The following is a 15731-nucleotide window of genomic DNA, read 5'->3' as shown; positions in this document are numbered from 1 at the left end:
TTTTAGAAATCAGTAAAGGATGACTTAAACAAAATGAGGGAGAAATTTGAGTATGAGAGAGAAATAGCAAGAAATATAAAAACAGACAGTAAAAGCTTTACGTATACAAAGTGGAAAAGAGTATCTGAAGTGAGCATTTGTCCCAGAGGTGTGATAGTGGTTCTTTTTCTTCATCTTCATGCAGCTCAGGTACTGTGGAGGTCGAGGGAAAGTGTGACTTGGGTTTTACATCTATACCTGCGGGAAACACGAGAAGAAGCAATGACAGCTAGCCTAGGAGAGTGGAAACATATGCAGTTCTGAGGCTACACAATATTACTTAGTGCAGGACACCATATTGACTAGGGTGGACTGCTCTGCACCCCTTAATGCCCATTTATCCTACTATAATCACCAGGCACACTAGGAGCTCTGGTTTCACCAGGCCCAATTGGCTCCTCTACCGTTCTCCTGGCGAATTACAATGCATCCTGCTCCATGGGGGTTGATGGAGGAAGGGCATTAATTATTCCATCTGGGGCCATTTTCTCACATTGTGCATGTGTTTCATCTGAAAAGACAAAAGGAAATCTTGTCCAATGTCATCTGCCATAATCCATTAAGAGTTGCAAGTCTCAGTGATGATGATAGCTCCTCAGAAGCCATCTGGCTGTGAGCCATTCTGACGGGTCAGTAATGGTTTAGGCTAACACCCCTCCCATCTTTAGGAATAACATGTGCCCTGAGGCTCCTCGGTGTTATGGCTGTTGGAACGTGCAAGCTCTGAAATCTGTCCTGAGGGTTGTGTGTTGCACTCACTTTGCTGTGTCATTAAACCTTCTCTGTACTGGATCTAAGTTCTCCTTGTCCCACTTCTATCACTCATGGTAATAGAAATTTCAAGCCATTTCCACTCAGATGGTGGCTTCCTCGAAGTAACCTCTGTGAAAAAGATGTCCCTTCTGACCCTCTTCACCTCCAATATGATATTCAGGTCCATATTAACTAAACAAAGTCTTCCGTGAGTGCTAGTCTCCATCTCGCTTGAGTCATCGCACCTCCCCTTGAATCAGAGTAAGGTTTTGACATGACCCACAGTTCTCTTCTTCAGGCCAGCCAGGAACCTCAGTGATGGCTGCAGTGGGGATAAAGACACATACTTGGTCTGACCCACCTCCGTTCACACCCCACATTGGTTCTAAATAGACAGGAAGCCATTTCCATATCAATTTAGGGCCCTCACATGAAAATCAAGACTTTAATCAGATTCCCATGGAGGTAGGTTTCTGGTGCTAAAACACTCATCATTGTTTACCTCATCCATTGGAAAAAATCAATTCCACATCTTGCCTTAACCACAAATTATCCTTCATTGGGAACTGGACTAGCTGCTGTATTTGTAAATACAGCATTCAACAAAGTATTGCCAAAGGTAGGGGGCTGTTTGGCTCTTTTTGTTGGCTGGCTGCTTAATGATGTGGAATAACACCAGCTGTGCAAGGTTCAATTCCCACACTGTTCATGAAGGTCTTGCCTTCCCAACCTTGCCTGAGGTGTGGTGACCCTCAGGTTAAATCACCACTGGTCAGCTTTCAAAGGGGAGAGCAGTCTATGGTCATCTGAGACTGCGGTGACATTTACTTTACTTTTACTAAAGATAGCAAATAAAAACACAAGTGTGTCTTCCATATTTATTGTTGGAGAGACTTAATTGAGCAAAATAAAAAAGTGTCTCAATGTTTTTATCGCTGTTTTCCAGAAACCCAACCCCTCAAAACCTGATTAAAGAGAATGTCATTCCTACATTCAATGATGATGATCTCATTCACTTTCTTTAATTCTTTGCAGTTCATTGGTCTTTGGCCCACCTGGAAAATCTAAAGGACTGATTCTTTTTTTTTATGGCTGTTTGCTGTTATGGGGTTACCCTACTTATTTTACACAGGTCAGTAAATGTAGATATGCTAAAGTGATAGCCAGCTGGAGTTCAGCAATGTGTTCAATATCTGACAAGAAATTGCTTCTTAATACAGGATGATATCATTGAATTTACAGTGCAGTAGGAGGCCACTCGGCCCATCGAGTCTGCATCGGCCCTTGGAAAGAGCACCACACCTTAAGCCCACGCCTCCAGCCTATCGCCGTAACCCAATAATCCCACCTTAACTTTTTGGACACTCAGGGCATTTAACATGGCCAATCCACGTAACCTGCACATCTTTGGATCTGCATTTTCCAATACCATATTTTGCTAATAACTGTGACTGTGGGATTTCAATTCCACTCCCTCATAAATCAATTGATATGGATATCTCCGTACAGTACGGTCAATTAACTATATTGACATAATTATCAATAACGAGGGCACAAAGGATAGGGATGTATCTTTAGAGTGTGCAGTGTCAAGATTAATTGATATTTTAATATCATAAAGTCAGAGTCAACGTTCATGTGCTCTTCTTCACACCCTCAATTCCTGTATCTGAATGGATCATTAGAATCCGGCATTGAGCATGGGTCTGGCACTTCTCAAGAGAAAGAATTGGCCAACACTTCTCAAGAGAAAGAATTGGCCAACTCATCATTCCAATTAGCCTACAGTGACTCCTTGTAACTAATTGCTAAATAGTGTGAAATGAGGCAGAGAGTAGATCAGCTTCTGCCTAAGTACTGAGAGCTATGGGTGAAGTAAGGTATCTAAAAAGGGAGGCAGGCTGTGAAAAACAAAGAAAAAATAAAGTTGTATTTGGATAATAATAATCTTTATTATTGGTCACAAGTAAGCTTACCTTATCACTGCAATGAAGTTACTGTGGAAATCCCACACTCCGGCGCCTGTTCGGGTACACCCAGGGGGAGAATTCAGAATGTCCAATTCACCTAACCAGCACGTCTTTCAGGACTTGTGGGAGGGAACCGGAGCACACGGAGGAAACCATGTAGATACGGGAAGAACGTGCAGACTCCGCACAGACAGTGACTCAAGTGGGAATCGAACCCGGGAACCTGCCACTGTGAAGCAACAGTGCTAACCACTGTGCTACTGTGCTGCCCAAAGCTTAGGATTTCAAGGTGCTCAAAAGTGCTTTAATGCTACTGAACTATATTTGAAATGTAGTCACCAGATAGGGCAGAGTAAACCTCAGTTTTATAATATATTTATACATGTTGTATGGCATGACCGCTGGAGGTCGTCATCGTGCGCATGTGCGGCCACGTACCCGGCACTTCTCCGGCCGTTTATTTTGTGAAGGCCGTGTGTTTTATGTGGCATGGCTGATAGCCCCTCATCGGTCGGAGGTTCGGTGCTGGGGCCTCACTAATTTTTTCATCGTAAAGCTAGAAACATCCTCCGGACATAGCCTCAAAATCGGAGAATCCAGCCCTATGTTCTCCTGTCGGAGCCGAATTGCCCCAGTTTTACGATCCCCTTGCTGTCATAAAGCAGGTTGCAATTCAGTGTTCCATGCCATGCAAATTTATGCATGGCGTGGAATACAAGGGTTTCCCAGGGAATGCCGCTATCGGGCCGACATCTTGATTGGGCGGCCCAATAGCGAAATCCCGTGGCCGCCCCCGCCCCCCCCCCCCAACCCACCGCACTCCCACCCCACCCCCCTCACCGTAAATCGGCAAAAAGACCGTTTGGCCCTTTAAAAGGTTTGAAATATTGAGAAATGCCCAAACTGCACTTTCGTCCTCCACAACAGCATTCACAAAAAGATTTGGTGACTTGTCCGATTACTTAGATGCCAATTTCCAGAGACAACAAAATCCTGAACAACATGTGGACTCTGAAATGGGAATGGAACTATAAGATACTGCTCGAGCTCATTGTTGTTCTGCTGCTGAAGTGAGGGAAGAAACCAACCCTGAAGACATTGCCTTATGGCCAAAATCACTGGGTATGGTTGAATATTTTGTAATAAATAGACCAGGGAACATAGGTAACATGGAAATTTGAGAAAAGAGTTGAGGGTCAAATCCGAAAGCAGTTTAGAAGTCTTCATGAGTCTCCTTTTCTGAAGGTGAAGAGAAATAGCGTGATGGATAGGAGAAACTGGTTGATTTTTTTTCAGAAACCTCTAAGGCAGTCAACTGTTACATTTGTAAATTATTCCTTGACCCTAGTAAAGGGAAACAATCATTCATCAATGCACGCTCAAACTGGAGAAATTTTGGAAGAGATATTGCTGATCATTATACTTCCAAAAGTTATATTAAGGCTATGTGTGCCTTCATTCAAAACTGAAAATTATCAGGAAGAATTGGTTCGGCATTATCGGCTCAGTTTGAAAAGGTGTGTTCTTACTGGAGAAAAGTGTTAAGTTGTGTTGTTGCCAAACTGCTGTCTTCATTGGGACTACCTCTAAGAGGACATGATGAGTCATTAGTGTCAAGTCGAAGAGCTATTTTTTTAACCTGTCTTGAATATCTCAGTGAATTTGATGAGCTTCTCAAAGAGCACTTGAAAAGTTATCAATATTGTGGCTCAGTAAGACCAACTTTTTAAAGCATAGAACCTCCAATGACTTCATCACTATAATGGCAGAGCGGCTCAGTAATCAATTCACTAATGAAGTCAAAAATGCCAAATACTATCCATAATAGTTAATTTAACATCAAATGTGGAGAAATTAACATTAATTTTAAGATATGTGACCAGCGATGGTGAAGTTGTCAAGCGATTTCTCTGCTGCAATCCCACACTTCTGAGTGCCCGGGGGCAACAGTTTGGAATATAATTTCAAATTTAGGTTTGGATATCAAAAATTGTCATGCAAAGAGCTTTGATAATGTTGTAAATATGGCATGAAAATATTCAGGTCTACAAGCAAGACTGAACAAGGCAAGCAGCATTATTAATCTCATTTTCAGTCACTCCTTGAATTTAACCTATAATGCAGCAGCTGAATCATGTGAGGAACCGGACATTTTTTTGACTTAGTTCAAAACATGTATGCCTTCATTTCTATTTCCACGCATTTGTGGAATATGCTGCAATCACGGTTGGAGCAGGCACATGGAAACATTTGATGGTCAAAGGAATTTCTGACCCAGGTGTTCCAGTCATGCAGATACTGTTCTGGCTTTGAGTCAAAACTTTGTCGATATAAAGGAATGTTTCTCAGTCATAGCCACATCAAATTCAGAGAAGCCACGTGTGAAAACTGAATCAAAATCCTTAACAGAGAAGTTCGGAACGTACAAAATTGCCGTTTTTACTGTTTTGAGGAACTGTTTACTTCAGATAATTAATGCTGTCAGCAAAGAGCTAAAGAATGTTGGTACAACTTTATAAAAATGGAAGTTCGAAATGACTATATGTCAGTGGAAGCACAGGCACTAACATTAACAATGAATACAGGTCCCTCTGATGAAAAGTGTACAAGACACAGGAAGTTATTGTTTGATAAAACTAGAGGCAATGAAACCACTTTAAAAGGGAAAGAGAAGATCATTGTTGAGACTGCCAATGTTATTTGTGATACAATAATGGTGCAATTGCAGAGTAGAATCTCTGAAGAAGACTGTTGAATAATTTTGTGTGCTTTTTGAAAAATGTTTAGATGATAATCTATGAGCCCCTGCAAGAGGTTAATTGAATTCTACTGGGAGGACATTGACACAAATCTCTTTGAAGGTGAAGTACAACAATTCATTAATTTCATTGATAATGATGAGCTCCATACATCAAGATCACCAGCTGATTTCTAAAGACCTGGATGTGATGGATTGCAACCATTCTGATGTCTTTTTAACAATACCTGTCACAAATGTTTCCAAAGAATGTTATTTCTCCGTATTGAAAAGAATGAAAAATTATCTGCGAAGTACAATGAGTCAGGAACATTTTACAAGTTCAACAATACTGACAATGGAAAATGCATCCTTTCAAGATTTTACCCATTATGATGTGATTGATGATTTTGTGAAGAAAACGTACAGAAGAGTTTGGATATTGGACCAGACCCCAACATATGTACCAATACCAGACAAGAACCCCAAACAATTGTTTTTAATTTGTAAAACTATGATGAAAGGCTACTTCACCCCAGGAGTGATGATTCTGACCAATGGGTATCTTTTATGATAAAACCAACTTTAATTTAAACACAGAATTAACTGCATTAACATCAAAGAATCAGTTTTACAATGATCAGTTGAACAATTCTTAAACAAAAGGAAAAATTTGAACTCACTATTTATACCTGCTACTAGCTCCACTTAAGCAACCTAATACAGTTCAAATGTACCTTATAAATAAAGTTAACAAACAGATCATTTGCTTAGCTGTGTAGAGAGGTTTGGAGAGAGATTCAAAATCTGTGGCAAACTGCAAAGCTAAGACAGACCAGGCTCCTTCAATTAATTATATCATCTTTATCCCACTAAGATGTCACATGACCTGTTTAGGTAGGACAAAATACAACCCCTCATAAATGATCTACTCTCCAGTGAATCTCCAACAATGATAACAATGTTCTATTAGCCCTCCAAATGTAAACATGTAAATGGTTGGAAATAATCGTGACCACACCCTTTCTGACTCCTTAATTACAGCTTTAGAGACACACAGTCTGGATACCTTAACCTAGGTTCTTTCATAATATTATTGCAACAAATAAAAACCTTATCACAGGCTTTCAATAACATTACTACCACAAATATAGGGCAGGATTCTCTGTTGGCCGACACAGAAATTAGAAAAGGCGATTGGGCAGAGAATAGGTTCCGACGCCAAAACCATAGCAGGCGGTGATTTGATGCCAATTATATGACTGCAGTACATGCTATGTAGAAAAGACATTTTGATTCATACAGTGACATGACTCAAGGTATTTCAGATTTGAATGTTTCATACTTCATTTATGAAGCCAGGATCACAGCCAACTTTAAACACATTTCTTCTTCCTCATAAAAATCACCTCCTACCAGGGTTTTGTGTATAGCAGTGATCGTCAAAGTCGGGGGCGCGACCCGTGGGTGGGTCATGGGCGGGTGTCCGCGGAGCTCCTGATCGCGCAAATCCCCGCGCAGCAGCTGGCTTTTCATAACGCCGGCTGCAAGCGGCCACGAACATGTTAAAAAAAAAATTTGGACGCATTGCGCATGCGCGCCGATAATCGGGCATGCATGTGCAGTGCGGCCACTATTTTTTTAAACGGTTGCAGCTTTTTGTTTTACAAATTCTGTAGTGGTTTTTATTCATTTATTCATTTATTTTATTCATTTAATTTTTATTTTTTTCATTTATTTTATTCATTTTTTTTTCACAAGTTCGGGGGAGTTTTGTTCATTTTTTTCATTTATTTTATTCATTTTATTTATATTTTTTTCTGCAAGTTAGACGGGGTTTATTTGATAAAATTTTACAGGAAAAAAAATTCAGAACTTTGTACAGATGGAGACTCCATACTTTCCATACATTACGCAGGTCGGCTGGCGTGGGTCGCGAAGGTCGGCCGGGTTGGGTCCCGAAGGTTGGCCGGTTGGTAAAAATGGGTCCCTGGAAAAAAAAGTTTGAAGAACACTGGTGTATAGTGTTAAAATGCTAAGCTATTTCAATGATATGAACATAAAAAATTAAATAAAACATACCCCCAGCCCTCACCCTACCCAAACCTTACCTGTCAGTTGGCTGTGCGCAGTAAACGGTTGATTTTGCTCCTGAACAGGCTGGTAAGTTGTAGCAGGTCTCACATTTAACATACAATTCACCATTATTATTGAACCTCGAATCTGAAAGTGGTGTTGGGCTGCCAACTGCTGATATTGAACCCATTTGACACCCAGCTCAAATGTTTCTTCCTCACCTTGTGTGATAATGCCCTGTTGAAACCTGTTCTGCTTTCATACTTCAATTACCCAAAACATTATTCTGAGTGACTTTCAGGTCTATAAAGTATTGCGAATAAAAATTACAAAAAGATTCAGGTGAACTCGTCTGCAGGTTTGACAAATATTCTAATTCAAAAGTTAACCATATCTTACTGACCTGTCAAACCTATGTCTTTTGTAATTAATATCAATTGACAGAGATCCTGTGAATGAAAACATAATTGTTAGAATTATGAGATATTAAATCACCAATACTCATAGAAAGTATGATCTGCACCACTTTATGAATTTAATTTCTACCCCATGGTAGGCTTCTGCAGAAAGTAAGGAGGCATGGGATAGTGGGAAATTTGGCCAGTTGGATAAAGAACTGGCTAACCGATAGAAGTCAGAGAGTGGTGGTGGATGGCAAATATTCAGCCTGGATCCCAGTTACCAGTGGCGTACCGCAGGGATCAGTTTTGGGTCCTCTGCTGTTTGTGATTTTCATTAATGACTTGGATGAGGGAGTTGAAGGGTGGGTCAGTAAATTTGCAGACGATACGAAGATTGGCGGAGTTGTGGTTAGTGAGGAGAGCTGTTGTCGGCTGCAAAGAGACATAGATAGGATGCAGAGCTGGGCTGAGAAGTGGCAGATGGAGTTTAACCCTGAAAAGTGTGAGGTTGTCCATTTTGGAAGGACAAATATGAATGCGGAATACAGGGTTAATGGTAGAGTTCTTGGCAATGTGGAGGAGCAGAGAGATCTTGGGGTCTATGTTCATACATCTTTGAAAGTTGCCACTCAAGTGGATAGAGCTGTGAAGAAGGCCTATGGTGTGCTAGCGTTCATTAACAGAGGGATTGAATTTAAGAGCCGTGAGGTGATGATGCAGCTATACAAAGCTTTGGTAAGGCCACATTTGGAGTACTGTGTACAGTTCTGGTCGCCTCATTTTAGGAAGGATGTGGAAGCTTTGGAAAAGGTGCAAAGGAGATTTACCAGGATGTTGCCTGGAATGGAGAGTAGGTCTTACGAGGAAAGGTTGAGGGTGCTAGGCATTTTCTCATTAGAACGGAGAAGGATGAGGGGCGACTTGATAGAGGTTTATAAGATGGTCAGGGGAATAGATCGAGTAGACAGTCAGAGACTTTTTCCCCGGGTGGAACAAACCATTACAAGGGGACATAAATTTAAGGTGAATGGTGAAAGATATAGGGGGGATGTCAGAGGTAGGTTCTTTACCCAGAGAGTAGTGGGGGCATGGAATGCACTGCCTGTGTAAGTAGTTGAGTCGGAAACATTAGGGACCTTCAAGCAGCTATTGGATAGGTACATGGATTACGGTGAAATGATATAGTGTAGATTTATTTGTTCTTAAGGGCAGCACGGTAGCATTGTGGATAGCACAATTGCTTCACAGCTCCAGGGTCCCAGGTTCGATTCCGGCTTGAGTCACTGTCTGTGCGGAGTCTGCACATCCTCCCCATGTCTACGTGGGTTTCCTCCGGGTGCTCCGGTTTCCTCCCACAGTCCAAAGATGTGCAGGTTAGGTGGATTGGCCATGATAAATTGCCCTTAGTGTCCAAAATTGCGCTTAGTGTTGGGTGGAGGTGTTGACTTTGGGTAGGGTGCTCTTTCCAAGAGCCGGTGCAGACTCAATGGGCCGAATGGCCTCCTTCTGCACTGTAAATTCAATGATAATCTATGATTAATCTAGGACAAAGGTTCGGCACAACATCGTGGGCCGAAGGGCGTGTTCTGTGCTGTATTTTTCTATGTTCTATGTTCTAAGATTCAGGTGAACTCTTCTGCAGGTTTGACAAATATTCTTTTTTTTTTTTTTTTTTTTTTTTTTATAAATGTTTTATTGAAAATTTTTTCCCAAACAACAATTTTTCCCCTCTTACAAAGCAAACGCAACAATAACAATACAGAAATTTTAAACAATACACAAGTAACAAAACCCCTTTATCTTTGACCTAAACTAAACCCCCCCTCCCCCCCCCCCCCCCGCCTCCCCCTGGGTTGCTGCTGCTGGTCATCTGTCTTCCCTCTAACGTTCCCCTAGGTAGTCGAGAAATGGCTGCCACCGCCTGGTGAACCCTTGAGCCGATCCTCTCAGGGCAAACTTTATCTGCTCCAGTTTAATGAACCCAGGTTTGACAAATATTCTAATCCAAAAGTTAGCCATATCTTACTGACCTGTCAAACCTATGTCTTTTGTAATTAATATCAATTGACAGAGATCCTGTGAATGAAAACATAATTGTTAGAATTATGAGATATTAAAACACCAATACTCATAGAAAGTATGATCTGCACCACTTTATGATTTTAATTTCTCAAAATTATTATTTTTTCACTATCTTGGATTGGAAAGAAACTCAATGTTTGAAAGACAATGCAGAAGGTATTAGGTTAAGCACACGTATCCCAGAAAAATTAATTAATCTGCCACTAATGACTTCAGTTACTGTCTATTCTATTGCACAGATTGTCTCGATCTCCTTCAACAGGCTATTGAGCTTCCATATTGCCTTCTTGATCGGAAATGTACTGATGTGGTATCTATTTCTAAAAGCTTCCCTGATGGATCCTGGTTTCCTTCTGAGAGACAGTGAGGAATACGATCGTGCTCTTAGGCAGGTATAACTCCCAACCTTTCTTCTGTGCCAAGGAAATTGTATCTTGCAGGAAATTCCCTGGGCTGCCTTCACTAAATGTTTATATCCAAAGGATGTCACAGTTTGTGATTTTAAGTACAGAAATAATCTGCATCCATACAGACCAGAAACAAGTTTTCTGTAAGTATATAAAGCATACTTTACATTTGTAGTAATTATGTTTGGTGTATTATTAAAGTGATGGGGTGAGGGTGACTTAAATGCAGGTATATCTATTATTCAAAATGCAAAATGAATCTCACTTTCTAGCTGGTGAAAATTAATCTTAAATTCTGTTTGAAACTGTCCCAACACATAGCAATTTCCAAAGCTCCTTGGTCAAACTAAAATATATTCTGAGCAACCTTGGGCTACGTTTCGTTATTGCAATTAGACTTTGTGTACTAAAAGATGCAGACAACTCAAACCCAGGTACAATCATTAGTGTAAAATTGCTATCATTTTGAAACAATATTCAATTTGCCTTGATTGACCTGTAGAATTGTACCTTTTAAAATGCGAAAGGTCAGTCATTTAATGCTGGGTACATCTTGCAATTTACAAGCACTTTCCAATCTATGTCATTTGCTGGCCAAAAGTGATAAAATTTTGGCCTGGGCCAGTTACTTAACAACAATCAGCCTGTGCAGATTCAAAAGTATATAGGTCCACCTTTGAAACTCTTCCTTTTGAAAAACTGACAATTAAAACTTCTCGACAGCCTCAGGCCCCACTAGATTTAGTAAAGTGTAAGGTTGTACCTTTTTTGATTTGTCCGATAATCCGGCACCACAATAGATGTGCCACTCCTTTTCAAACTAGGCCCTGTTGTCCACAATGCTTTCGACGAACATAAGGGGGACGATGCAGCCAAGTTCTTGAGCCATACTGCAATTCCTGACACCATGTAGAAGTGTTGGATTCCAATGACTGGCAACCAAGGACTTACAACAGCAATAGTTTATTCAGTACCCTGAATAGCTCTTACATGCTTCTGTTCTGCTCGCGCTCCAGGGAGAACTCCCACGCTCTTATCACATGATCCTTTAAGTAGGCACATCATCAATCTACGCACTCCACCTGATTATTCCTTCCCCCGTGGTGAAAAGTACCTGTAGTTTTTTCCCCATATAACATGAAAACAAGGCAAAACAAAAGATTTTTAACCATTTCACTGGGGCATTTCCAGAAAAAAACATTGTTACTATGTAACAATATGTAACAAAACTTTCAACCTTGAACTTAGACATTGTTTAATCTAGCAAGAAGGTACTGATTAAAAGTCATGATTAAGACAAAACAATTTAGTAACACTCAGTACAATGTAACAAATATTTTACGCTACCAACATGCCCAGTCACACAGTACTACTCGAGTAGTAGTGTGGAAACAAATCATCCTCAACTCCAAGGGAAGACCTAACAAGAAAAAGACAGATATTTTGCAAAGGGAAGATTAAATAGTTTTATCCAAAATTTTGGCTTTACTATAAAGCACACCAATAGAAAAATGAACAATAAAGGGTTATATCTTAAATTTATTTGTTAGCATTGACTTTTTAACCATGCTATGTATTTATCGACCTGTATGAGGTAAGGAAAATACCCAATTTCCAGGATCCAATTAAAAAAAAATATTTTACAGCTTCTGAGGTGACGTCATATAAAATTTTCAGTAATTCTGAATGCAACCAATACATTCTACCATAGTGTCCCTTCCAATACCATAACCTCAGATTGACTGTGAACAACACTACAGGAGAAATGTTAACATAAACATTTTGCATTTAGCATGTAGTTTGCTGTATACTGCCACATCATATCTGTGTATATGTATGTACATATCTTGTAGTTAACGTCAGCATATCATACATAAAGTGGAAACAAACCATGTCTAAACTGGAATTTTCCCATCCCACCTGCGGCGGGCGGATCGGAGAATCTAGCAGGAGCTAAAAAGTCAAACATCCGCCAGTGTAAATGCACATTGCAATTCTCCCAGTGGCAGGTAGGTCTTCCTGCTAGCCGATGGCGTGAATGGCATTTACATTAATTTGCATCTCATGAATACTCATTAAAATGTTGGCTGCTGACATCCCGTCAGGCCTTCCAAATCTTGTGTCATGCCAGCTTGAAATTACATAAGCTTTAAATCCATTTGAAAATTAGTGCTGTGCAAAGGGCAGTCCTCAGGTCACTTGCGACTTTGTGGTGAGTGCAACATACATAGCCCACTTGCTATTGCGCTGCACCACTCCTTTATTTTTTAAATTAAAGTATCCAATTCTTTTTTTTCCAATTTAGGGGCAATTTAGCATGGCCAACCCACTTACGCTGCACATCTTTCGGTTGGGAGGTGAGACTCACAAAGACACGAGAAGAATGTGCAAACCCCACATGGACAGTGACCGGGGGCCGGGATCGAACCTGGGTCCTCGGCACTGTGAGGCAGCAGTGCTAACCACTGCACCACCGTTCTGCCCCTCGCTGCACCACTTCTGATATGTTGTACACCACTCTGCTGGGCCAGGCCGGTTCCTGCCCTCCATCTCCATGTTGAGCTGATCTTCAAGGACAGCACCGTCCTGCTGGACCAATGGACCCTCCTGTGTTGCCAACTCTGATCAGTACCGGTGCCACACACCAGTGTCTATCTGGACAGAATTGTGCTGCAGCCACCACAACAATGGTCCAATGTTCGACCAGGGTGTAATCTGAGGCTAAGGGGACATGAGGGGGGTATGTTGGCAGGGCTGACAAAGATAAGGGGGGGCAATACAGAAGGATGTGCAAAGAGGGGTGGAAAGGTTAAGGGCTCCCGATGCCAGGCAGAGGGGCAAGAAGGATGAAGGAGATGAACAACGGAAGGCAGAGGGAAGACCGAGGGGAGGGATGCTGGTCTCCGACAAGGCTGCATGAACGCAGGTGGTCCAAGGGATAGCACATGTATTACTGGAAGGAGATGCACACAGACTGCAGAATATGGGTGGGGACTGTTAATGTGGCACATTAGGGATGGTTCTCACAAACACTTAACAGGTTGGAGCTGCAATTGGTCACTAAGATAAAAGCAAATTACTGTAGACTCTGGCATCTGAAACAAAAACAGAAAATGCTGAGATATCTCAGCAGGTCGACCAGCATTTGTGGAGAGAGAATGGAGTCAACATTTTGAGTCTGGAGGACTCTGTCAAAGTTAGAGAGAACTGAGATTTATACTGTTGAGGGAGGGGGACTGGGGGTGGAACACTGGGGCTGAATAGAGGGCCAGCAACAGGTGGAGATCAACATGAACAAAAAGACAAAGGGAATGTAAATGGTGGTGATAATCTTACAACACAGGGTAAAGTCCAACAGGTTTGTTTGGAGCCACTAGCTTTCGGAGTGAAGCTCCTTCATCAGGTGAGTCACTTTAACTTGATGTTGTCAGACTTCTTACTGTGCCCACCCAAGTCCAACACTGACATCTCCACATGGTGGTGATAATGACTAGGAAGGGTGCTGATTGTGGCACATTAAGAGATCAGAATGTGTTAATGACAGAAAAAGGGAGGCTGTGTCTAAGGACAACTTGGAACAGGAAACAGATGGCCCTAGTCGACTGGGATGGGGAGTGGAGAAAATGGTGAAGAGAAAATAGATCAATGGAAGGAATGAAAATAAATTGATAGAAATAAAAATGGGAGAAAGAGTAAACAATCTGCAGTTGTTGAACTCAATGTTAAGTCCATAAGACCATAAGATATAGGAACAGGATTAGACCATTCAGCCCATCGAGTCTGCTCTGCCATTCGATCATGGCTGATATGTTCCTCATCCTTGTTATTCTGCCTTCTTCCCACAACCGCTGATCCCCTTATAAATCAAGAAATTCCCTTATTAATCAAGAACACCAAATTTGTGCTGGAGGTGCTATTCTCTACAGGGCTACAGACCAAGAGTTGGAAGGTGGAATTTGACAGAAGGCTGTAACATGCCTAATCGGAAGATGAGGGGCGGGATTCTCCAGCCCCCCTCCGGGTCGGAGAATCGCCGGGGGGCGGCGTGAATCCCGCTCGCCGCCCCGACGCCGGCTGCCGAATTCTCCAGCGTCGGGAGGCGGGAATCTCGCCGCGCCAGTCGGCGGCCAATGGCAGCGGCCCCACCCCCGGCAATTCTCCGGCCTGCGATGGGCCGAGCGGCCGCCCGTTTTCAGCCGGTCTCGCAGGCGTAAATCAAACCAGGTCCGTAACGGCGGGACCTGGCTCTACGGGTGGCCTGCAGAGTCCTCGGGGGGGCGTGGGGGATCTGGCCCCGGGGGGTGCCCCCACAGTGGCCCGGCCCACGATCGGGGCCCACCGATCCGCGGGCGAGCCTGTGCCATGGGGGCACTCTTTCATTCCGCGCCGGCTGCTGTCAGTCTCCGCCATGGCCAGCGCGGAGAAGAACCCCCCTGCGCATGCTCTGGGATGATGCCAGCACACGCTGGCGCTCCCGCGCATGTGCCAACTCACACCGGCCAGCGGAGGCACTTCAGCGCTGGTTGGCGCGGCGCCAACCCCACCCCGGCCTAGCCCCGGAAGGTGCAGAGGATTCCACACCTTCCGGGCGACCCAACGCCAGAGTGGTTCACACCACTCCTCGGCGCCAGTACGGCCCGCCCCGGCGGGTAGGGGAGAATCACACCCGAGGTGCTGTTTCTCCAGTTTGTGCTGGGTTTCACTGGAACATTGCAGCAGGCCAAGGACGGACGTGTGGACATGAGAGCTGGACGGTGTTTTGAAATGGCAAGCGACAGGAATGTCTGGACTTGCTGACGGACCAAAGATGTTCTGTAAAGCGGTCACCCAGTCCGCGTTTAGTCTCTTCACTGTAGAGTAGACTGCATTGGGAGCAGTGAATGCAAAAGACCTGATTGAAGGAGGTGCATGTGGAGCACTGCTTCACCTGAAAAGAGTGTTTAGACCCTTGAATAGTGAGCAGGGAGAAGGTAAAGGGGCAGGTAACTTCATTTGAAGCCTACTTGTGACAATAAATGATTTTCATTTCATTTCTGCGATTGCATGGGTAGGTGCGTGGGAAGAGAGTGAAGGGGCGATGGAGAAGTGCACCAGGGAATCCTGGAGGAAACAGTCCCTGCTGCTGTAGACCATAGAATCATAGAATCCCTACAGTGCAGAAGGAGGCCATTCGGCCCATTGAGTTTGCACCGGCCCTTAGAAAGAGCAGTCTACATAGGCTCAATCCCCCCCCCCCCGCCCTATTGCCATAACCCCACCTAAGCTT

The 15731-nt window shown here is 42.9% G+C and overlaps 1 protein-coding gene and 1 long non-coding RNA gene across 2 annotated transcripts in view; one reads left to right on the top strand and one right to left on the bottom strand.

Annotated features, from left to right (window-relative positions):
- LOC140408454 (uncharacterized) overlaps positions 1–6863 on the top strand; it is an 83140-nt gene extending 76277 nt beyond the window's left edge. The window contains exons 6-7 of the mRNA XM_072495680.1: positions 1828–1924; positions 5550–6863. Coding sequence (XP_072351781.1) covers positions 1828–1924; positions 5550–5585 — 133 coding nt within the window. The 3' untranslated portion in view covers positions 5586–6863. The remainder of the gene's footprint in view (positions 1–1827; positions 1925–5549) is intronic.
- Positions 6864–7153: 290 nt separating this feature from the next.
- Positions 7154–11577, bottom strand: LOC140409492 (uncharacterized). The gene is made up of 4 exons (XR_011940355.1): positions 11229–11577; positions 10007–10052; positions 7979–8024; positions 7154–7489 (listed from the first exon to the last, which is right to left on the bottom strand). It is a non-coding gene; the product is annotated as an uncharacterized lncRNA (long non-coding RNA).
- Positions 11578–15731: the final 4154 nt, after the last annotated feature.

The sequence above is a fragment of the Scyliorhinus torazame genome, chromosome 3 (genome assembly GCF_047496885.1).
Source record: "Scyliorhinus torazame isolate Kashiwa2021f chromosome 3, sScyTor2.1, whole genome shotgun sequence".
Lineage (NCBI taxonomy): Eukaryota > Metazoa > Chordata > Chondrichthyes > Carcharhiniformes > Scyliorhinidae > Scyliorhinus > Scyliorhinus torazame.
The sequence above is the reverse complement of the archived record's forward strand: the minus strand, read 5'-3'. Positions and strand labels throughout refer to the sequence as shown.